This window comes from Oncorhynchus clarkii, chromosome 10 (assembly GCF_045791955.1).
Source record: "Oncorhynchus clarkii lewisi isolate Uvic-CL-2024 chromosome 10, UVic_Ocla_1.0, whole genome shotgun sequence".
Taxonomy (NCBI): Eukaryota; Metazoa; Chordata; class Actinopteri; order Salmoniformes; family Salmonidae; genus Oncorhynchus; species Oncorhynchus clarkii.
In genome coordinates, this window is record NC_092156.1 from 58,497,988 (window position 1) to 58,520,712 (window position 22,725).

At 44.4% G+C, this 22,725-nt stretch overlaps 1 protein-coding gene across 3 annotated transcripts in view; it reads left to right on the top strand.

Moving 5' to 3' along the window:
* Nucleotides 1-4,977: 4,977 nt before the first annotated feature.
* The window catches only part of LOC139418848 (pericentriolar material 1 protein-like), a 35,527-nt gene continuing 17,779 nt past the window's right edge, over nt 4,978-22,725 (top strand). For 2 of the 3 annotated variants that reach the window (XR_011635362.1, XM_071168596.1), the window contains exons 1-16: nt 4,978-5,127; nt 8,216-8,341; nt 9,161-9,412; nt 11,699-12,022; nt 12,676-12,846; nt 13,576-13,695; nt 13,785-13,965; nt 14,098-14,207; nt 14,590-14,878; nt 15,180-15,372; nt 18,651-18,860; nt 19,192-19,358; nt 19,479-19,696; nt 21,807-21,946; nt 22,136-22,265; nt 22,462-22,647. Coding sequence is in view for 2 of the 3 variants with exons in the window: in XM_071168596.1 (XP_071024697.1) it covers nt 8,237-8,341; nt 9,161-9,412; nt 11,699-12,022; nt 12,676-12,846; nt 13,576-13,695; nt 13,785-13,965; nt 14,098-14,207; nt 14,590-14,878; nt 15,180-15,372; nt 18,651-18,860; nt 19,192-19,358; nt 19,479-19,696; nt 21,807-21,946; nt 22,136-22,265; nt 22,462-22,647 (2,796 nt within the window). In the remaining variant the exon portion in view is untranslated. Of the gene's footprint in view, nt 5,153-8,215; nt 8,342-9,160; nt 9,413-11,698; nt 12,023-12,675; nt 12,847-13,575; nt 13,696-13,784; nt 13,966-14,097; nt 14,208-14,589; nt 14,879-15,179; nt 15,373-18,650; nt 18,861-19,191; nt 19,359-19,478; nt 19,697-21,806; nt 21,947-22,135; nt 22,266-22,461; nt 22,648-22,725 lie in introns of all 3 variants that reach the window. The other variant, XM_071168597.1, reaches the window with a different exon arrangement.

Here is a 22,725-nt window from a genome sequence, read left to right on the forward strand (position 1 = left end):
ATTTTTTTGTATTTTTATTAAAACTGCATTGTTGGTTAAGGGCTTGTAAGTAAGCATTTCACTGTAAGGTCTACTACACCTGTTGTGTTCAGGGCATGTGACAAAATGTGATTTGATTTGATCTCGCCGATTCTATAGTAACGTCAACCTGAGTTAAAAGGAAGTTTGACATTTCCAAATAAAACCATGGTTTCACTCGTGGAAGTTCAGATCCTTTCCTTGACACTCCCACCCAAGGGGTTCTATAGACACAGCAATCAAAAGTTGCATTGAGTGAGACATTTTTTGTTTCTGATCTTGTGTGCAAATGTCACATCCATAACACTGGAATTGCTCCTCTGTCTCAACTGTCTTTCTTCTTTCCATTTTTGTCCAGGTTTTCTTTCTTTGTAGATGTTCATGGTCTTGGCTCAATTTGTTTCTAAAGCTTTTCCTGCAATTACTCTCCTGTGTGTTAAGAATAACCTTGGCCTGTTAAGAGTAACCTTTTAATTTAAGCTTGTCCCACAGTCACCACAGCTAAAGGGTTTCTCTCCTGTATGAGTCCATATGGGCCTTTTCAGGGGCCCCTTAAGATTGACATTTTTTCCCCCACTGAGGTTTCTTTTAGACGTGGTGCTGGGTTTAGTGCTGGGTTTCTTCAATGGAGGGTTTGGAACCCAACGGTGGGCTGATAGCGTTGATTGCATGCCTCATGACGCGCAAGTGGAGACACCTCTCCTCGTTTACCTTTTTCAAAAGGAGGCGAGGAGAGGACGGAGGTGAGGACGCAAGGAGTCAAGCAACCCAATTGAGATTCTCCCGTTGTTTGCATCTCAATTCTCCATACTTCTCTCAAAGTGTGCACTTGAACACTCCCCCTAAAGGATTTCAAAGCATTGAGTTGGTGAAAGCATTGGCTGGAAGGAGTTTCCATCATTATCAAATCCATCAGGACTCTAGAATCTAGCGAACATAACAGAACAGTGTTCCTCAATACATTCCCGGGGGATCCCCAGGGAGTGCATATTTATGTTTCAGCCAAGCACTACCACAGCTGTTTCTAATGAGGGACTTGAATCAATTATTGATTCATTACTTCACCCCCCCTCCTTTCCCCTGAACATTATAACATGTTTAATATATTGATTACATCAGTCTTGCCATTCTCTCACAGCCCTGAGAGACATAAAAAACCATCCAGGAATTCCTGTTTCTAATAGGGTGAAAACATCAATGTACTTTGAACAACAGACGTGTGATTTTTCTCACAGACCAGGACTGGTTTCCTACAATACTCTGTACTCTTTGACCGTGAAATTAAATCAAACTAATTTTACTAAAGTAAATGAATCACACATACAGTACATTTATCTTAAACCAACAACATGAATGGTCCAGAGTTACTTTGCTTTCCTAACAGAGTTGTCCATATCCTGCCTTCTAATTCCCACCCCTGATCTCTGTCTTCCTTGTCTTTATTTTATCCAATTTTGTCCTGTTTTCTTTCTTTGTGGATGTTCTATATATTACTGTCCCGGTTCAGTTAGTGTCTGAAGCTCATCCCACAGTCAACACAGCGAAATGTTTTCTCCCCTGTACCTTTGCGAGTCTGCATATGCACAGGTGGGTTTTCCTTGAGTCTGAAGCTTTTCTCGCAGTCAACACACTTGAATGTTTGTTTTTTTATCCTGTGTGTGTCAGTAAATGAACAATTAGGTTCCCCTTCTTGTTGAAACTTTTCCCGCAGTCGCCGCGGGAAAAGTTGGCTTCTCTCCTGTGTGAATCAGTGCATGTTTGGTTAGGTCTCCCTTATGCTTGAAAGCTTTTCCCACAGTCGCAACAGCTAAATGGTTTCTCTCCTGTATGAGCCCATATATGCCTGTTAAGGGTAACCTCCTGTCTGAAGCTTTTCCCGCAGTCGCCACAGCTAAATGGTTTCTCTCCTGTATGAGTCAGTAGATGCGCAGTTAGGGTCCCCTTGTGTCTAAAGCTTTTCCCACAGTCACCACAGACAAATTATTTCTCTCCCGTGCGAGTCTGCATATGACTGTTAAGGCTAACCTTCTGTCTGAAGCTTTTCCCACAGTCACCACAAACAAACGATTTCTCCCCTGTGTGAGTGAGTACATGCCTTTTAAGAGAGACCTTTCGATTGAAGCTTGTCCCACAGTCACCACAGCTAAACGGTTTCACTCCGGTGTGACTCCGGATATGCTCAGTTAGGTTATTCTTATGTCTGAAGCTCTTCCCGCAGACATCCCAGCTAAATGGTGTCTCTCCTGTATGAGTCTTTATATGCTCATTTAGGGTCCCCTTGCGATTGAAGCTTTTCTCACAGGAAACACAGCTAAATGGTTTCTCTCCTGTATGAGTCTGTGTACGCCTGCTTAGGGTCCCTTTGCGATTCAATCTTTTCCCGGTGAGAGTTTTTTTTAGACGTGGTGCTGGGTTTCTTCAATGGTGGGTTGGGATCCAATGGTCGGCTGCTGTCAAGTCCTACTGGATCGCTGCTTGCGGCTGATCTGTGGCAGGAGACATTGTCTTGGTTATCTGGAGGGTCACAGGGATTGTCAAGGTGGGTCACAGTGACAAAAGGTTTGAGATTAATTGGTTTAGAGTCAGTCCCTCTGTACCCCAACGTTTGGTGAAGAGTCAAGGACTGAAGGCGATCCTCCTGATCACATTCATTTTTTCACACAGGGAGGAGTGAATATGAACTCTATGATGTCAGCCTTCAGTCCCTGAAGCTGCCCTACATCCTGACTGGTCCCGATTTCCTCCTGTTCTTCTTTAATCTGTGTGGGCTCTGTGTCCCCCTGCCCCACACTGGAGGTCCACACCTGCTTACAATGCTGTTGCTCTGGGGGGGGGGGGGTCCTCTTCCTCAGAGACAGCGAGAGAGAACTGGAGGGGGTATATTCTTCATCGTTTTATTCCGGGTGTGATCCGCAGCAGTCTCCCTAGCCGGTCATTCTCCTCTTTAAATTGGGAAATCTCCACCTGGTACTCCTCTACCACTTTCTCCATTACTCCCAGAATCTCTACTGCAGCCACAGTTAAACGCTCACTAGCAAACACACTCAAAGACTGTAGTTTAGACATCTTCAGTGGATTGACAATCCCTGGTTTAGGGTCACTCTCTCTGTGCGGGGAAGAGTCAAGGACTGAAGTTGATCCTCCTGATCACATTCACTTTTCACACAGGGAGGAGTGTATATGAACTCTACAAGGTCAGCCTCTAGCCCTTGAATCTTCCCAACCCCTTCTCCTGTTCCTTTTTAATCTGAATGGGAGCTGCTGCTCAGGGATAACCTCCTCCTCAGAGTCAGCGAGAGAGGAGTGGAGGGAGTCTATTATACGTTGTTTTATTTCTGGTGTGATCCGCAGAAGTCTCCGTAGCCGGTCATTCTCCTATTCAGATCTGGGAATCTCCTCCTGGTACTCGTCGAAGACTTTCTCTACAACGTCTAAAATCTCCACTGCAGCCACTGTTAAACGTTCATTGACAAACACAATCAAAGACTGTAGTTTAGCCATTTTCAAAGGACGGGTAGTTCGGCATTCAGTCGAAAACAAACTCGCCTCGACTTGCAGAATTGCTTGCGTTGCCGTCTTCTTTTGAGCTTTCAGCGGGTGGCGAGCCCAGAAATAGACAACAACGCCACCCGCTGGATGGTGTTTTGAGCTGGGCTAGATTTTTAAAAAGCAAGCAAGTTGGAAGGGTGATATTGTGAGTGTGATGTAAACGGAATCAATATAATAATCTATCTCCCGTATATAGTAATAGTTCAGATGAACGATAAGGCTGTACAGATATCGTTGAAATAGAAACAATTATATTGGGCATAAAATAACAGACTTAGCAGGAGAGAAGATGTTACCGTGTCATTCTGTTTTCACTATTTTACAACTTGATGTTAGACTGTTCCTCGCCCTGAAAGTGGTCTATGGGCCAAAATAAACTGTAAACCATGGTTCAGTTTTCTTTAAACAGCCACGACAAACTTCAGCTAACCTTAGCAGTGGTGTAAAGTAAGTCGTTTTTGGGGGGTCTCTGTACCTTACTTTACCTTTAACTTCACTACATTCGTTACATTTTGAATGCTTAGCATTACAGGAAAATGGTCTAATTCACACACGAATCAAGAGAACATCTCTTGTCATCCCTACTGCCTCTGATTTGGCGGACTCACTAAACACATGCTTCCTTTGTAAATGATGTCTGGGTGTTGGAGCATACCCCTGGCTATCCGTAAATAAAATAAAAACAGGTAAATGATGTCGTCTGGTTTGCTTTAGTCCCAATCAAAACTCGCCTACACCGATGTATGCTCGCCTCCAATTCTACTTTTGCGCTGTCATCTTATTTTGTGTTTTTCATCGGATGGCGAGCATCTAGCTGGATGGAGTTGTAGCAAAGTTGTAAATTGGTGGTCGGACACATTATTCTGTAAACTTAAGCAGATCTTGCGGTGTTTTTTTATACTTCTCTACAGTCTCAATGTATTATTAATATAGATTTTAGGGAGAAAAAAATGTATGTGTATGTGCGTGGTAAACTTTCAGCTCAGATGATAAGGGTAGGTTCTATTGATTCACAAAGGGGTCTGTTTGCTTATCATATAATTACAGCTAGTAACAGTTTGAATATTTACACGCTTCCATGACACTAGTGTGAGTGAATACTGTCAGTCATTGGCCAATTTGATTAAATTGAATTAAACTTGATCTGTTCAAAATTAAACTTTTAGGCTAAACACTGACATTCTTGCAACGTAACGTACCAATAATTAACCATCCGAGAGCCCAAATAGTACCTTATTCAATAGGGGTGCCATTGCCTGTACACTTATCCAACAATATTGTACACACAATTACAGTCACTTTGATATACTCCTTACATCCTGTGTGTGTGCATTTGAGGAAAAACATAACCGTATTGATGATGAGGTTCTCTTGTGCAAGTAGCGCTACTATTTTATATCACTCCGCCTTCTTGAACAGGGAATATAATGGCTGACACTGGACGGATAACGTACATTGACTGAGGGGATTCATCAACAACACCGAAACGACATTTCTATTCATTGAGAAACCAGCCTTCTCATGTCTCTTAGAATGAGCCGTTGACCATAACGTGTTACGATAATTTCTCAAAAAACTCACTGAGGTAATTCATTTGTTTCCACTACTTTTATTAGCCAAGGCAAAGTGGCTAGTTCACCACCAGCTAGCTAACTTAGCATCATCACGCAGCTCGCTATCAAGTTAGCTACCCCCTTACCCAAAACAAAACTAGGTTGGTGCTGTATTTTCGAGGAGTCATGATAAGCTAATGTATTTAACCAGCTACGTGTACTCATTTTGAAACTGCTATAGACAACAATAACTAAGTAGGTAGCTAGCTATCTTGTCAGGCCGTGAAATCTTGTCTGTTTTTAGTTGGCCAGCTAGCTAACGTTACCTAGAAAGGTCACGTTAGCTACTAACAAGTTGACGTTACCTACGCCAGTGCCAGCAAGGTATTGTAATTCCTAGCTAACTGTAATTCCTACTAGCAAGTGACAGTACTTCCCCCCCGAATTGAACATCAGCTTTTGTTTTGAATATCAATTGTTCAAACTTTCCAAGGGCAGTGAATGCAACAATTAACGTTAGTTAGCCTTCAACGTATTTTCCATTATCGGAATTTCACTCCCAGTTTTCGCGGGGAAGGTAGGGGAGTGGGGGGCTCAAGTGTTACCATGGCGTTCAACTTCATGTTGCCAAACAGTGACAAAGCCAAATGTAAACTAGTTTAGAATTGCATAGCTACATTTTGTATCCCAAATGATGAATAGGCCGCAATGATTTGTCCCCATACTTTGTTACGTTAGAAGTCCTCAGAGGGGGGCTAGTTGTTGCTAGTGACAGTTGGCTCCTGCGAACTCACAGAAGTGGAGGGAATTTCGTAAACTTGACCGGGAATTCTAGTGGTCTACACCGCAGAGGTTTAACGCAAATCCATATAGACTAAACCGCGCCTTTTGTCGTGAAGTTAGCTAACTACTGTTAGTCGTCAAGAAATCCTTACTCAATCCGCTACCTCTCCAATAGCAAACCAACCAATTAATAGTGGGTGACTGAATACACCGCACAGGTACGTAATCGATAGGTAACGTTATTGAAATCGGTAATGTTTATTACTATTAGCTATGTCATAAATAAGTCATACACTGGTTTGTGGCAAGCCAGTGGTGGTATTTGTATTATTAACGTTATGCTTCACATGTTATGGTTTAGTTTACTCTAATACTTGTCCTAGGGGAAAGGTCTGTGACCGTTGCTTAGTTGCAGGAACATTCCTCCGAACAAGGCACCGTTTCGGACTGGAGGCTGTTTCTGAAAGCAACAAACACCTCTACAGTCATGCACTCTGTTAATGTCATAACGAATGTCATAACGATGTAGATACTAAGGAAACACACTGTATATTTTCCATTTGGAAAATGTGTCCCAGACAACGTGACCTGATATGTTTTAATTTGCTGTCAATTTGAGAAATGTTCCTGAGCTATAATGTTATGCATTGTGTGTGTATAACCCATTAGGATGTTTCAAAAATATGCTAAAATGCAATTTTTGGGAAAACACCACCATTACAAACAGCGCACCTGATGCCAGCGGTTCTATATATGACAGAGATGACGATCTCTGTTAGAAACTTAGGTTGCTAATATAACTGGGATTTGATATGAAACCCAACAGGAGAGATGCTGGTTTAAATGGCATATGAGGAAGTACTTTTATAAAAATAATTGCTTCCACGTTTCTATGGTCAGATTTTTTTCTAGGCTGCTTTGTAGCAAGGTAAAACATGCCACATAATATGAATAAAAACTTTCAGGTTTCAGACAATTATGTATGTTTTCCAAATGCATACTGCCGCCAGCTCACATTGCCAAGTGGTGGGTGACTCAGTATTAATATGCCTACTGTTACCTTTGTACTTAAATGGGAGGCGCGTTGCAATTGCCAGTTGAGAAATAAAAATGTTAGATATTTTTAATTGCGGCCATCAAAACCGTTTTGAACGGGTGACTGCGTTAGAATTGTTACCCAATGACTGGTCTTATTAAAGGACATGTTTTACTCCAGCAACAACGAGCTGAGGAGCTGCTGCAGCTCTAGTGCTGTCTGACAAGTGTTATTTTTCTCAAAATAGGCTCTGTGTGCAGGTAAGAAATTATACATTACAACCAATGTTCCCTCGTTTTCTTCGTCACTGAGCAAATTTCAGGTCTGCTGAGAACAATGTTTGAAAGTTGTGAACATTTTGTGCAACTTCCAACGCGCTGTTACTCTGAGCACTGAGGTTGTATCTGCTGTAAGTTAGTTTTAACAGTGGCCATGTGTGTAGGCAACTGTGGCTATTTGATCATAATGTAGGCCTGCCAGAGTGGCCTAGCATAAAAAACAATGACACATGCGTCCCATAACATTTTAACATGGAAATAGCTGTTCTCTCTCAGCCTACAGTAGCAGCCAATGTGTGGTATTCAATGTAGGATTCCATGAGACCTTTGGGGAAAAAACATGCAGGGCTTGACAATAACCTCTTTATCAACTTGTCCTTCAGACAAAGTGACTGAAAATGCTGTTTGATGCAAGAAAAGACTTAACAAAATAAAATGCGTTATTGTCATACCATTTTTACAGAGAATCAGAAATGATGATACCCTCTGCCTATAGGCTTGAATAAGCTAAGTAGCCAGTCTCAATTTTTCTTTTTATACACACATTCATGTTGTTACTCTTGTGGACAGAGTACATTGGAGGTTGATCATGATTGACCGGTTGGTGACCACTGCTCTGGAAGGTTGAGTGAAGTTATCTGTGAGCTGATATTTCTGTGCCGCAGTCCCGGGGGAGCAGACTCCAATTTTATTTCCACTAAATGTAACAAAATAACCTAATAGACGATTAGCATGACTGTGAAATGTATTTCCATCAATTAATATAAAGCATTATTTTTGCACTGGGAGGATTTTATTTTATTCTCCTGCTCAATTTGGCTGGCAACAATTTTATCTGCTTCATTTTGTTAATTTTCCTAAAGCCAACAATTACCATCTAATGGAAAACCTGGTGAGTGTGTGAGTAAATAAGTTGTTTACAGTATGCCGGTATGAAAGAGTCTCCAGTCCAAAGCCGTTCTATAGTGTTGACTGACGATGCATGTCAACGACCCAACAGGTGCGGAGCGGAGGAGGACATGGCAACAGGGGGCTCCCCCTTTGACGACTGCGCAGACGAGCAGGAGCTTCATAACTGGACCGTTACCAACGGCAGCAGCCTGGAGGACAGGCTCAACAACATGGTACAGAGGAGACGAGGGAGACAATGTCTGTGTCCCAAATGGAACCCTATTCCCAACGTAGTGCACTACCTTTGACCAGGGCCCTATGGGTCCTGGTTGAATGTAGGGTACTGCTGAATAGGGTGGCATTTGGGACCATTGAGAATGGACACTAAAAGGCTAAATCCTAACTGGAGATTTGCGAAAGTAACAAAAATCTTTGGTTGCATAAGTAGTTTGTGGATATATAGTCCCACAGTGGAGGTGTCATAATACCCGTAAAGCCTAGAGGCCAAACAGGGAAATGGTTCCAATCATTTCCCCACCATTCATCTACATAAAACACAGTCCTTATTTGACATGTTTCTAAAAACCCTTATGGGGAAAAAATGAATGGCGCAAAAACAGTTGGAACTATTTCCCTGTTTGTCCGCTAGGTTTTATGGGTATTATGACTCACACTGTGGTATCTACAGCTTTAGTAAGGATTCATCCCCTCACTGACTAGCTTTAGAGTCTTTCAATCTACCTACAATGCTGACCAAAGCAAGACATGGATTTGAAATGGTGTATTACAAGTTTATTGTAGTGTCTCCTCTTTGGGCAACCATGATGTGCAGTACATGGTATTACATAAAACACATGTATATGTCGATATGAGCTTCTGTCCTTTTAAACTCCAGGTTGAAGTTTCCCCTAGGTAAATGTCAAAGATCAGCTTCCCCCTCCCTCAATCCTAACCTGAACCATTTGTGGGGAGGAAATGCAAAACTGACCCAAGATCAGTGTTTAGGGATAACTTCACCCTACACCCCTTTTGAGCTCCCTGTCCCCCCTCAGGACTGGGGCATCCAGCAGAAGAAGGCCAACCGCTCGACGGAGAAGAACAGGAAGAAATTCTCAGCCGGCGGCGTGGCAGAGAGCCGACTGACCAATGACATCTCCCCGGAGTCCACACCTGGCACGGGGCGGAGAAGGACGAACACCCCTCACACCTTCCCCCATGTCAAGTACACCACCCAGATGTCGGTGCCCGATCAGGCTGAGCTGGAACGTCTCCGGCAGAGGATCAACTTCACTGACCTCGATGAGGTGAGAAACTCTCCCTAGAGTTTTCTGAACTATGCATTTCTTGGTGGATTAATCTGTGATTGTTGGGGGTTGGTGTCTGGAAGGGGGGTAATAGTTAATCCGGAAATGTGTAGAGTAGTGATGCACCGATATGACATTTTTGGCCAATACCCATATCCAATATTTTCCTTGCCAAAAAAAACTGATACCAATAATAAAAAATAAAAAAAACATTTTATTTAACTAGGCAAGTCAATTAAGAACAAATTCTTATTTACAATGACAACCCACTGTTCCTAGGTCAACTGCCTTGTTCAGGGGCAGAAGGACATATTTTTACCTTGTCAGCTCCGGGATTCGATCTTACAAACTTTCGGTTACTGGCCCAATGCTCTAACCACTAGGCTTCCTGACCGATAACTAGGGTTGCAAAATTCTGGTAAATTTCTCAATTCCCAGGTTTTCCAGAAACACTGGTTGGAAAACTCCAGGAATAAGCAGGAAATGCAGAAATCTTCCAACTGGGATTTCTGGAAAACTTGGAATTTGATTTTGCAACCCTACCGATAACCGATATTTTAAATTTTTGTGGCATTTAAGCAGTCTAGTTAAATTGTTATCACACAGACACATCGGTCTAAGGCATTGCATCTCAGTGCAAGAGGCATCACTACAGTCCATGGTTCGAATCCAGGCTGTATCACATCCAGCAGGTATATTTCACTGGTCATCCCCAAAGCCAACACTTCCTTTGGCCCACTTTCCTTCCAGTTCTCTGCTGCCAATGACTGGAACGAATTTCAATCTCCCTTATATCTATCTCCCTCTCTAACTTTTTAAGCATCAGCTGTCAGGGCAGCTTACCGATCACTGTACCTGTACGCAGCCAATTTGTAAACGGCACACCCAACTACCTCATCCCCATGTTATTACTTACCCTCTTGGTCTTTTGCACCCCAGTATCTCTACTTGCACATCATCTGCACATCTATCACTCCAGTATTAATGCTAAATTGTAATTATTTCGCCTCTGGACTATTTATTGTCCACCTCCCTTCTCGTCTACATTTGCACACACTGTATATAGATTTTTCCCCAAAAAATTATATTGTGTTATTAACTGTACGTTTTGTTTGTGTAACTCTGTTGTTTTTGTCGTACTGCTTTGCTTTATCTTGGCCAGGTCGCAGTTGTAAATGAGAACTTGTTCTCAACTGAACAAAAGTTAAGAATACTCTACTCTGTTGACTAAAACAACCATTTGATGCAATATAAGTATTATATAAAAGTATTGTAACATAATCTTGCAATTGTGCTCTCACAGCCATGACGGAGGGTATCACGTCTACTGCAGGCGCAGTTGATGAGCTTATTTCTCGAGTCAGTTGTTCGAATGGAGCTAGCTAGTGTGTTCATGGTTCCAAGTTTCAAACATGTTCTCAAATGCCATTGAAATGGCAGCAGTGGTATGACAACCAGCATTTTCATGAGCATGCAATATGACTTTCCTCAGTAAGAAATCCTCGACGACTCATTGTGATGTCAGACTCGGCACGCTCATGGGGTTGATATCGCTGGTCCAAATGTCAGTCGTGAAGCTAATAGCAGTGACGCTATTAGTGTGTAACTCCGGTAAGGCAACATCTGAATTCTAGCACACTTGGTATTGTGTACCGGTGCTCAACCAGTCGGCAAAAGCCAACCTCCCCCACAACCGAGAACTGTTGATTGTCAAGGGCAATGAATTCTATTATCTTGCCGTTAATTGATTTTGCCTTTTGAGTTGTCTCGCTGAACTTCTCTTACTCTTTCAAATGACTGCTTGACTTGTTGACTGCTCGATCCACACAGCAGACGTTGTGTGGGCTAGATTAGGAATGCTGTGTTGCACGTGTAGCGCAAAATTTTACATAGCGTCAGTATGTCATGTATCTACATTATATAGGTATGCACGTCAGCTTTGACATCGGCGGTGCACTAGACATCGGGCCGATACCGACGTTGGCATTTTTAGCTAATATTGGCCGATTCAGATATATCGTGCATCCCTTGGGTCAATTTCACCAAAGATGTTGTGGAAGGGTACTGTTCTTGTTAAAAACGTGCACTTGTTGTCTTTAGGAATGTGAATAGTATAACCTTCTTTCCAGCTTTTTATATTGCAGAGGTTCTGCTGCGTTGTTCTGTTTCATAGTACTGGAATTTCAACTGGAAGCCAGGTTACTGTAATATAGACTGGAAGCCAGGTTACTGTAATATAGACTGGATGCCAGGTTATGACACATCCCTCACTCTCTGTTTTCTCAGAGGAGCGTCGGCAGTGACTCCCAGGGCCGTGTAACAGCAGCCAACAACCAGCGAGAGCTGGCGGCGGAAAACAAAAAGCCCTTCAAATTCCTGCCGCTGCACGTGAACACCAACAAGAGCCGGGAGGCGCCCTCCGCCTCGGCCCCCGCAACCCCCTCCGTCGCCGCCACAGCCAAAAAGCAGAGCCCTGGCCTGGGTCTCAGGGACGCGTTCACCCCCTCCCAGCCCAGCAATGACACCCCAAGGCTAGGTAGAGGGGCCGAGAGGGGGCTCCTTCCCCCTAGGGAGGATGGGAGAGGAGAGCTCAGCATCGACAGTAGCCAGGTAGGCAACATCTAGGAACTTGGGATTACTGAAGGATTAGGGCTTTTCAGGACTTGTATTTTAGACTATACACAGACAGTGTATGTTTTGTTTGATCAACTACATATTGCACAATGCAAATTATTGAAGTTTGTAGTTTCAATACTTAGTTAAAATAGAACAGACATAGGACAATGCATACGATCAAGGTAGTTTAGTTGTGGGTAAATTTGTCCTACTCAGTAACCCATTTTGGACAAATCTATATAAGTAGCATACCTTGGAACAGCATTTTCACCATTTAGTATGCTTGCACTAAACTGATCGTCCTGTACTGGCTGCAAATGATCACATGGCGTGCTGTGTTCTCGCTCCTGTAAGAAAATAAATGGTAGAACAAGGATGGGAGCCTAGGTGAGCAAGATGACGATGAAAGCAGTGTGTATTGAGGGCAATTTTAAAAATATGCCACCACCGCAGGTTCCCAAGTGAGTTCTACCCTCGTTTAGCTCAGTCTGCAGTGAGCGGCCTGGTATCTGCACTCTCTCACACTATTTCTCTGTCTCGCTCTCGCTATCATTTACACTCACACATGCTCTTTCTCTCTGTTGTCACACTATCTCATACACACCCTGTCCCTCACACACCCTCACATTCTCTGGTGTCCCTGTCAGGTGGTGACCAAGCTGGTTCAGATCCGGGAGTACATCGGCAAGGCCAGCTCCATGAGGGATGACCTGGTGGAGAAGAAGGACATCCCGGCCAACGTGGAGCGCATCACCCACCTCATCGCCCACCTCAAGGAGCAGGAGAGGTCCTACCTCCGCTTCCTGCAGAAGATGCTGGTCAGTACAGTACGCTGGCTTATCCCGGCTTTCTCACCATCTCTCTTTCTGTGTCTCGTTGTTTTTCTCCTTTTCTCTCGCTTTGGCTTGATCTGTCTCATTATTTAATTTTTTTTTAAATCTCTTTTGGCCCATCTCTCTTTCCATCCTGTTATTTAAGGATGAAAGGGGCTGCTTTCGGAAGACTTTTAGTTTCAATTAACTTTTTCTATGGTATTGATAGTAAAAACAAGCTAAGCTAGCCTTCTTGGGCTTTTGCCTGTTAAAGAAGCCTGCAGTCCACTGCTTCTTTCTCACATTGCTGTTGATAGTTCAAGTTGTTGTGTTTGGGAACTTTTCACTGCACCCTGGTCATGTATTTTTTTATTTTTATGCCAAGTTGTCTGAAACACGCCGACAAGACAGTCATGTATCTTGTTCCATTTGGCAGACAAATCTAGGACATGACACGCATTCTGAACTGCTGGATGGCACGTGTCATTTGATCTTGCTATCAATATTAAATGGGTTTACCCCCCTCTGGCAGTTGTCAGTAATTATCAGCAGTCCTTCTATTTTCATTATTGTATGCTCATTTTATCACTCCAACCACTGTTCAAGTATTACATTGAAAGGGAAGGAAATGCTTGAGGAGACCTGGTTTCCATAGTCAGTATAGGTCAGGCCAAAGAGGGGGCCCGTGCTTGCAGTACATGCCTACTATTTTACTGACCGCCCCCTCTTCTGTAGGCGAGGGAGAACGAGGAGGACGAGGCGGGAACACTGGACTCGGCCGTGGGTTCAGGCTCATTGCCAGAGAGCGCCTCCCTCAACATGGAGGTGCGCTCCTCGGACGCCTCCAACGCCACTGTGAGTAGCCAATCCTTTAGTTCTGACAGCCCGTTCTGCTCCCGTTTTGCATGTGCTGGCGGTTTTTCTAATGTGTGTGTCTCCAACAGGGCCGTGTTGCAGGCCGCAGTGAACAGAAGGAGGAGCTGGAGAACTTGAGGAAGCAGCACGAGCTCCTGAAGAAGATGCTGGAGCAGCAGGAGCAGCTCAGGGCTCTACAGGGCCGCCAGGCAGCACTACTGACCATGCAGCACAGCTCTCAGCACGCCTCCCACACCATGGCTGACAACGGTGAGACACGGGCCATATAGAGAGGGCGCATGCAAAGGAGCACATACAATGACTTGACACACAGTGCACATGCGGAGCAGGTAGCTACATACACACACATACGTAACCTTTTTCATTTGGTGTGTGTTCCAGTGCCGACAGAGACCACAGGCAGTGTGTCAGGGCTGAGCATCACCTCGGAGCTGAACGATGAGCTGAACGACCTCATTCAGCGCTTCCACAACCAGCTGCACGACTCCCAGGTACCAGCAACATACAATACCTGGTCGTATGAATTAGGGCACACTGTAGCCAAAAGTATTAGCGTTTTCTTCTGTCTGATGCCTAATGAATACAACCCTGGGAAACAGCAAAAGGTAGCACTTTACGCAACAGGCTGATGTGGTAAGAACAAGGTATTGTTACCCCTCTATTACAGACGTGGTGTATAACCCTGTAACTAGAATGATTACATGAAGGGATAACTGGGCAAAATGAAGTCTTCATGTTGAGTAATTAGAACTTGTTACCATGTTATTGTCACTTTATCCTGTGTGGTAATGTGACGTGCTACCCATCAAAGTAATATATGCTGAGTTTGTGGTCATTCACCTACTAACATCCTGTGTGCCTTTCCTTCCTCAGACCAAGGCAGCAGTCCCAGACAACCGCAGACAAGCCGCGAGCCTCTCCCTCTCCCGGGAGGTCTGCCGCTCTCGCTCCTCCCAGCCTTCCCCTCCTCCCCGCTCTGCCGCCTCCTCCTTCCTCCGTCCCCCCCCTCTCACCTCCCTGACCTCCATCACCCTTACGTCGGCCTCGGCGGCGAGCGCCAAGCTGACCAAGCTGCAGGAACTGCAGGACAAGAAGCAGACCATGGACAAGATCCTGCAGGAGCTGCACTCGCTCCGTGACCAGACCCTCAACAACAACTCCTGTAAGTTATGGTTTGTCTCTGTAACTGACTAGGAGTAGGTTAACACCGTCAGGGATGGGTGGGGGGGGGGGGGGGGGGGGTTATATTTTATTATTTTGCTTACTTGAACACCTGCAACTGCCATTTCCTGCAATCTAGAGCAAAACATTGCCTTCAGTCATAACAAACGTATATGTTTTCTCTTTTTTTTTGTGGCGCAGCTCCCATCTTACATTCTTTGGGGAGAACCCTGGTGCATATGATAGAAGCTTGTAAGTTTGCTGTCGTGCATGTGTGAGTGATGTGTGGGTTGGTCCCTCAGGTCGCAGCGCCAGTGTGCCCCTGTCCTCTCAGCATAGCCTGGCTCTGGGCGCGGACCCCTCCTCGGACCGCCCGTCTGCCCTGTACAGAGAGCCCAACGGGGCCTCAGCCATAAGACGGGATGCCTCCACCTACCACCCCTCCACACACACCCAGCAACCCCAGCATGAGGACGCCCCAGCTGACAAACTCCGGTACTAAACTCAAACTATTATTATGATCAGTGCGCATCACACCACAGTTGTATTCATGGGGCAACAAAAGGAAGAAAACTGACAAACGCAGAGGGACTTCCTGGACTTGCCAAAATCAAGTTTTATTGGTTGCATACACATATTTTGCAGATGTTTTTGCGGATGTAGCAAAATGCTTGTGTGCTCCAACAGTGCAGTAACATAAAAAAATTCACAACAATACACACAAATCTCTAAATGAATGGAAATGTATAAATAGATGGACGAGCAATGTCCGGAGTATGAGTATGTATGTACACTACCGTTCAAAAGTTTGGGGTCACTTATACATTTCCTCGTTTAAAGAGAAGCATTTTTATTTATTTTTGGTCCATTAAAATAACGTCAAATTGATCAGAAATAGAGTGTTGACATTGTTAATGTTGTAAATGACTATTGTAGCTGAAAAAGGCTTTAGTCCATAATTTATTATTTTTTATCTACAGAGGTCCATTATCAGCAACCATCATTCCTGTGTTCCAATGGCATGTTGTGTTAACTAATCCAAGTTTATAATTTTAAAAGGCTAATTGATCATTAGAAAACCCTTTCGCAATTATGTTAGCACAGCTGAAAACTGAAGATTTCGTACAACATCGTGTACTATACCCTTCACAGAACAGCCCAAACTGTCTCAAACCAGACTAGACAGATTAGTGGGATGCCCCGGTGCACAACTGAGCAAGAAGACAAGTACATTAGTGTCTAGTTTGAGAAACAGACGCCTCGCCTCACAAGTCCTCAACTGGCAGCTTCATTAAATAGTACCCGCAAAACACCAGTAGTACCCGCAATTACAAAACACCGGGATGCTGGCCTCTGGGCAGAGTTGCAAAGAAAAAGGGTTTTCTAATTAGCCTTATAAAATGATACACTTGGATTAGCTAACACAACATGCCATTGGAACACTGGAGTGATGGTTGCTGATAATGGGCCTATGTAGATATTCCATTAAAAATCAGCCCTTTCCAGCTATAATGGTCATTTACAACATTAATAATGTCAACACTGTATTTCTGAGCAATTTGATGTTACTTTAATGGACAAAAAATGTGCCTTTCAAAAACAAGAGAATTTAGAAGTGAACCCAAACTTTTGAATGGTGATATGTGTACAGTGCATTCGGAAAGCGTTCAGACCCCTTTTCCACAATTTGCTACCTTACAGCCTTATTGTAAAAGGGATTAAATACCCCCCCCCCCCCCTTAATCTACACAGAATACCCCATAATTAATTACAAAGGATTATTTTTTTTTACATTTTGCAAATGTATTCAAAATAATGAAAATATTACATATACTTAAGTATTCAGACCTTTTACTCAGTACTTTGTAATCGCTGCCAAATCTGCTTCAACAGCCTCGAGTCTTCTTGGGTATGACGCTACAAGCTTGGCACACCTGTTTTTAGCGAGTTTCTCGCATTCTTCTCTGCAAATCCTCTCAAGCTCTGTCAGGTTGGATGGGAAGTGTCGCTGCACAGCTATTTTCAGGTCTCTCCAGAGATCTTCGAGCGGGTTCAAGTCCGGGCACTGACTGGGCCACTCAAAGACATTCAGAGACCACTCCCGTGTTGTCTTGGCTGTGTGCTTAGGGTTGTTGTCCTGTTGGAAAGTGAACCTTCGCCTCAGTCTGAGGTCCTGAGCACTCTGGAGCTGGTTTTCATCAAACTTCCCTCTGTACTTTGCTCTGTTCAGCTTTCCCTCGATCCTGACTAGTCTCCCAGTCCCTGCCTCTGAAAAACATCCCCACAGCGTGATGCTGCCACCACCATGCTTCACCGTAGGGATGGTGCCAGGTTTCCTCCAGACATGACGCTTGGCATTCAGGCCAAAGAGTTAAAGCTTGGTTTCATCAGACCAGAGAATCTTGTTTCTCATGGTCTGAAAGTCTTTAGGTGCCTTTGGCAAACTCCAAGCGTGCTGTCGTGTGCCTTTTTTACTGAGGAGTGGCTTCCGTCTGGCCACTCTACCATAAAGGCCTGATTGGTGGATTGCTGCAGAGATGGTTGTCCTTCTGACAGGCTCTCACCATCTTCACAAAGGAACTCTAGAGCTCTGTCAGACTTGATGGTCACCTCCCTGACCAAGGCCCTTCTCCCCCGATTGCTCAGTTTGGCCGGGGGGCCAGCTCTAGGAAGAGTCTTGGTGGTTCCTAGCTTCTTCCATTTTTAAGAATGATGGAGGCCACTGTTCTTGGACCAGTGCTGCAGATATTTTTTGGCACTCTTCCCCAGATCTCTGCCTCGACATAATCCTGTCTCGGAGCTCTACTGGCAATTCCTTCAACCTAATTACTTGCTTTTTGCTCTGACAACTGTGGGACCTTATATAGACAGGTGTGCACCTTTCTAAATCATGTCCAATCAATTGAATTTACCACAAATGGACTCAAAGTTGTAGAAACATCTCAAGGATGATCAATGGAAACAGGATGCACCTGAGCTCAATTTTGAGTCTCAGCAAAAGGTCTGAATACTTATGTAAATTATGTATTGTGTGTAGACTGAGTAATTTTGTTGTATTTAGTAAATTTTACAATAAGACTATCGTTTCAAAATGTGGAAAAAGTCAAGTGGCCTGAGTACTTTCCGAATGCATTGTATGTGATGGGATGTATAGACATTGCAGATGTGGATAGAATATTATACATTCTGCAATAGTTGAATAGGATGGCATTGACTAGAATACAGTATACATCTGAAATGAGTGAAACAGTATGGAAACATAATTAAAGTGACCAGTGCTCCATGTCTATTGGGACTACCTGGACTTGTGTGCCCTAATGAATACAACCCAGTGCCGTTGAAGCAAAGGAGACGAGTAGAGGGAACCAACTCAGACTATTAGCATGCACCCTTTCTATCTCTCTGGTACCAGCAGCTGAAGATCCATACTGCACTGTTCCTTGAGACAAACTCTACCATCCATCACCCTTATCCCTCTTATTCATTCATCAGTTGGTGCAACAATAGATCCAATTAGTCAAGTGTCTCTCCTTCATTGATTTCAGTTGTCCGTGTATCAACCTTGGTCTCTCTCCCACATTCCATTTCTCCCTATTCATTCCACCACATTCTCTCTGAAATTTGACTCAAAAGAAAGACTTGGGATGCTTTCAATTCTTGGGGGGGTGCACACTTTGGGCAGAAGGCCAATCCAATGCTTTTAAATCCTTGAGGTGGAGACATTTAAAACAGAATCAGGCCATTTTTAAAACAGAATCCCCCTCCCACCACAGGAAGCTGAAGGAGGTGCACAAGCGTCTGAACGAGCTGCGTGAGCTGGTACAGTACTACGAGCAGACATCGGACATGATGGTGGACACGGTCAACGAGAACGTGAAGGAGGAAGAGGAGGAGGAGGTGGAGACTGAGGAGGACGGCTCCATGCTGGAGACCATGTTCGACTCTGAGCAGGAGAACCGCCGGCCCCCCATCACAAACATCAGGTACTTGAGGGACACAGACGAAGTTGGGTGAAGTCATTATTACTCATTAGAGCTGTTTATTAGTGGGCCTTGTCCATTTCTGTTACTAAGCATCATTCGAACCGGCAACCATTGACAGTAACTGGTTCACTTCAAACCAAGCATATAATCTGTTCCCTTCATGTGCCCCACATTAACAGGTATTTATTGTAAAAGATAGCCAGGCAAGTCATTGAGAACAAACTAAGAAATATTATTAAGGTTTAGATGAATACAGTTCCCAAGGGTAAATCATGGCAGAGAGTGAAATTGAGTCTTGACCCTCTTCTCCATCTCTCTTTCCCCTGGTCAGAAACCCACAGCATTCTGGGAACTGGACAGAAATGAACAGTCTGACCAACGGCCGAGGAGGAGGCAGCACCAACAACCACGCTGATGGCAGGCTCAACACTGAGTGTGAGATCAACAACCGCTCTGCAGCAGCCAACCTCCGCAGCCTCAACATCCCCTCAGCCATAGGTAGCGCAACGCACATTACATGCTGTACACCTGTACACCCCCCCCCCCCCCCGCCTGCTGTTCTCTCACACACACACAACCCACTCATCTCACTAACCCTGATTTCTCTGGCTCCACAAGAGTGCCAGTACAACCGGCCCTACAACCAGGTCAATGATGACGATGCCCTGGAGGATGAAGAGGTGCGGGGGGCCAGGGGCCGGGACAGCGAGGGCTCGGGGTCGAGCAGGAGGAGCAGCCTGGGGAACGATGACGCAGACTTCGCCCACAAAGTTCACCGGCTGCAGACGGCCAAGCAGAAACTACGGCAGCTCCAGGAGCTGGTGGCCATGGTGCAGGTGAGAGGACTGACTAGAAGCAGAGAAACATAGCATAGTGCAAGTCAGTGGGACCAATAGGACCAATCTCATCCAAAAATTTGACTCAAGTTTGCCAAAAAGCACCTGGATGATCAAGACTCTTGGAAGAATTTTCTATGGACAGATGATTCAAAAGTATAACTTTTTGGATGGCATGGGTCCCGTGATACCTGGCGAAAACCAAACACTGCGTCATTGCGTCACCGAGCATGGTGGTAGTGTGATGGTTTGGAGATGCGTTGCTGCCTCAGGACCTGGACTACTTGCCTTAATGGAAGGAACCATGAATTCTGCTCTATATCAGAATTCAACAGGGAACTGTCCGGCCATCTGTCTGTGAGCTGAAGCGCAGCTCGGTCATTCAGCGAGACAGTGAGCCAAAATACACAAGTCGACATGAAAATGTCTAAAAAAGTAGAGGTCGACCGATTATGATTTTTCAACGCCGATACCTTTATCTAAATATTAATCGGCCAATTTTTTATTTTATTTTTACATTTGATTTGTTTGTAATAATGACAATTACAACAATACTGAATGAACACTAATTTTAACTTAATATAATACATCAATAAAATCAACTTAACCTCAAATAAATAATGAAACATGTTCAATTTGGTTTAAATAATGCAAAAACAAAGTGTTGGAGAAGAAAGTAAAAGTGCAATATGTGCCATGTAAGAAAGCTGACGTTTAAGTTCCTTGCTCAGAACATGAGAACATATGAAAGCTGGTGGCTCCTTTTAACATGAGTCTTCAATATTCCCAGGTAAGAAGTTTTATGTTGTTATATGAATTATAGGACTATTTCTTTCCATACCATTTGTATTTCATTAACCTTTGACTATTGGATGTTCTTATAGCCTTTAGTATTGCCAGTGTAACAGTATAGCTTATACGTCCCTCTCCTTGCTCCTCCCTGGGCTCGAACCAGGAACACAACGACAACAGCCACCCTCGAAGCAGCGTTACCCATGCAGAGCAAGGGGAACAACCACTCCAAGTCTCAGAGCGAGTGACGTTTGAAACGCTATTAGCGCGCACCCCGCTAACTAGCTAGCCATTTCACATTGGTTACACCAACCTCATCTCGGGAGTTGATAGGCTTGAAGTCATAAACAGCGCAATGCTTGACGCACAACGAAGAGCTGCTGGCAAAACGCACGAAAGTGCTGTTTGAATGAATGCATATGAGCCTGCTGCTGCCTACCACCGCTCAGTCAGATACTTGTATGCTTGTATGCTCAGTCAGATTATGTGCAACGCAGGACATGCTAGATAAACTAGCAATATCATCAACCATGTGTAGTTAACTAGTGATTATGATTGGTTGATTGTTTTTTATAAGATAAGTTTAATGCTGACTCGCCTAGTTAAATAAAGGTGTTAATAAAAAAATCGGTGTCCAAAAAATATACAATTCCGATTAATCGGTCGACATCTACTAAAAAGCAATACATTTGATGTTGTGGACTGGCCTAGTCAAAGTCCAGATCTAATCCCAATTGAGATGATGTTGTGGCAGACAAGAAACGAGCAGTTCATCCTTGAAAACCCACAAATGTCATGGAGTTACAGCAGTTCTGCATGGAAGAGTGTTCCAAAATTCCTCCACAGCGATGTGAGCGACTGATCAACAACTACAGGAAACGTTTGGTTTGAGTCATTCATTGCACAACCAGTTATTGAGTGAAGGGGGCAATACATTTTTTCAAACGGGGGCTTTGGGTGTTGTGTAAGAATATAATTGTTGTTATTTGTTCACTCAGGTTCCCTTTATCTAATTATTAGGTTTTGGTTGAAGATCTGCTAACATTCAGTAAACAAAAAAAAAAAAAAGCAGGGGGCAAATACTTTTTCACAGCACGTGCGAGTAGGAACACATCAACACACATAAATAAGTCAATAATACAAAATAGACCACATGGTACAGAATCTAAAATGACCATGGTGCAGTTGACTGGTCTAGACAGTTCAGAGTGGAAGAGGACCCTTTTACAGTCCAAGAAAATAAAGAGCTGGAATTTGAGCCGTTGAAGACAGGCAATGGCCTTACGGAATAGTAACCATGTGACTTTCTGTCTCCCAGAGTGACGATACAGACGCCGCCACTGCCAACGAGGACGAGGGCCTCCACCAGCAGCCCAACAACACCAGAGGTGCTGCTGCTGCTGGGGCTCCTGGCTGCAGAGGAGGAGCCAGAGACCTCACCCTCACAGACAAAGCCAGGTTCGGAGACTCACTCACACCCATACGGAGCACTAACACACACCCGCGGTAGAAGCCGTTGAACCATCATAAGTGTATGAAAGTACCTCCGTCTATTTATATGGGAGTGAGTGCATTTCTGCCTTTAAGCGTGTGAGAATTACACCGCCGGTGATTCTGTTTGAATCTAAAATAAGTTGTGTGTCTCAGGGAGAAGCTGTATGAGGAGAAGCTTCGTCAGCAGCAGCAGGAGTTGCAGCAGCTTCACGAGGAACGCCAGCGGCTGATGGAGATCCAAGACCAGATCCAGGACCTGCAGTGGGCCTGCCCCGACCTGCAGGTAACACACACTGAGCACACCACTCTATTTCCTGATTGATTGTGTTGAAAGGCTTTGGTGTCAGAACTTGTTTCTGACATTTTAACCTTAGTGCTCTATATCGGGAATAGGGTGTTATTTGAGAGAGCCTCGCTCTTCCTCCTATCATTCTCTCGCATACACGCTCTACCTCTCCCTCCCATCTTCTCCTCTCCAGTCGTCAGTGTCCAGCAGCACAGTGAGTCAGCAGGCCCTGATGAGGAAGGTCCCGGCTGCAGCTTCCACCCCAGCCCCTCCCCCTGCTCCTGCTGCAGCCCCCAAAGCGAATGCTTCTCCTGCCGCCACCGCCACGCTCAAACCCACAGCCCAGGCCGCCGCGAACGCCTCTGTCACCGACAACGAGGTGGGTTCTTGATTTGTTTCGATTTGACAGGGTCAGTTCACAGTAACGTCAAGGATCGTATGCACATCCCACGAACTT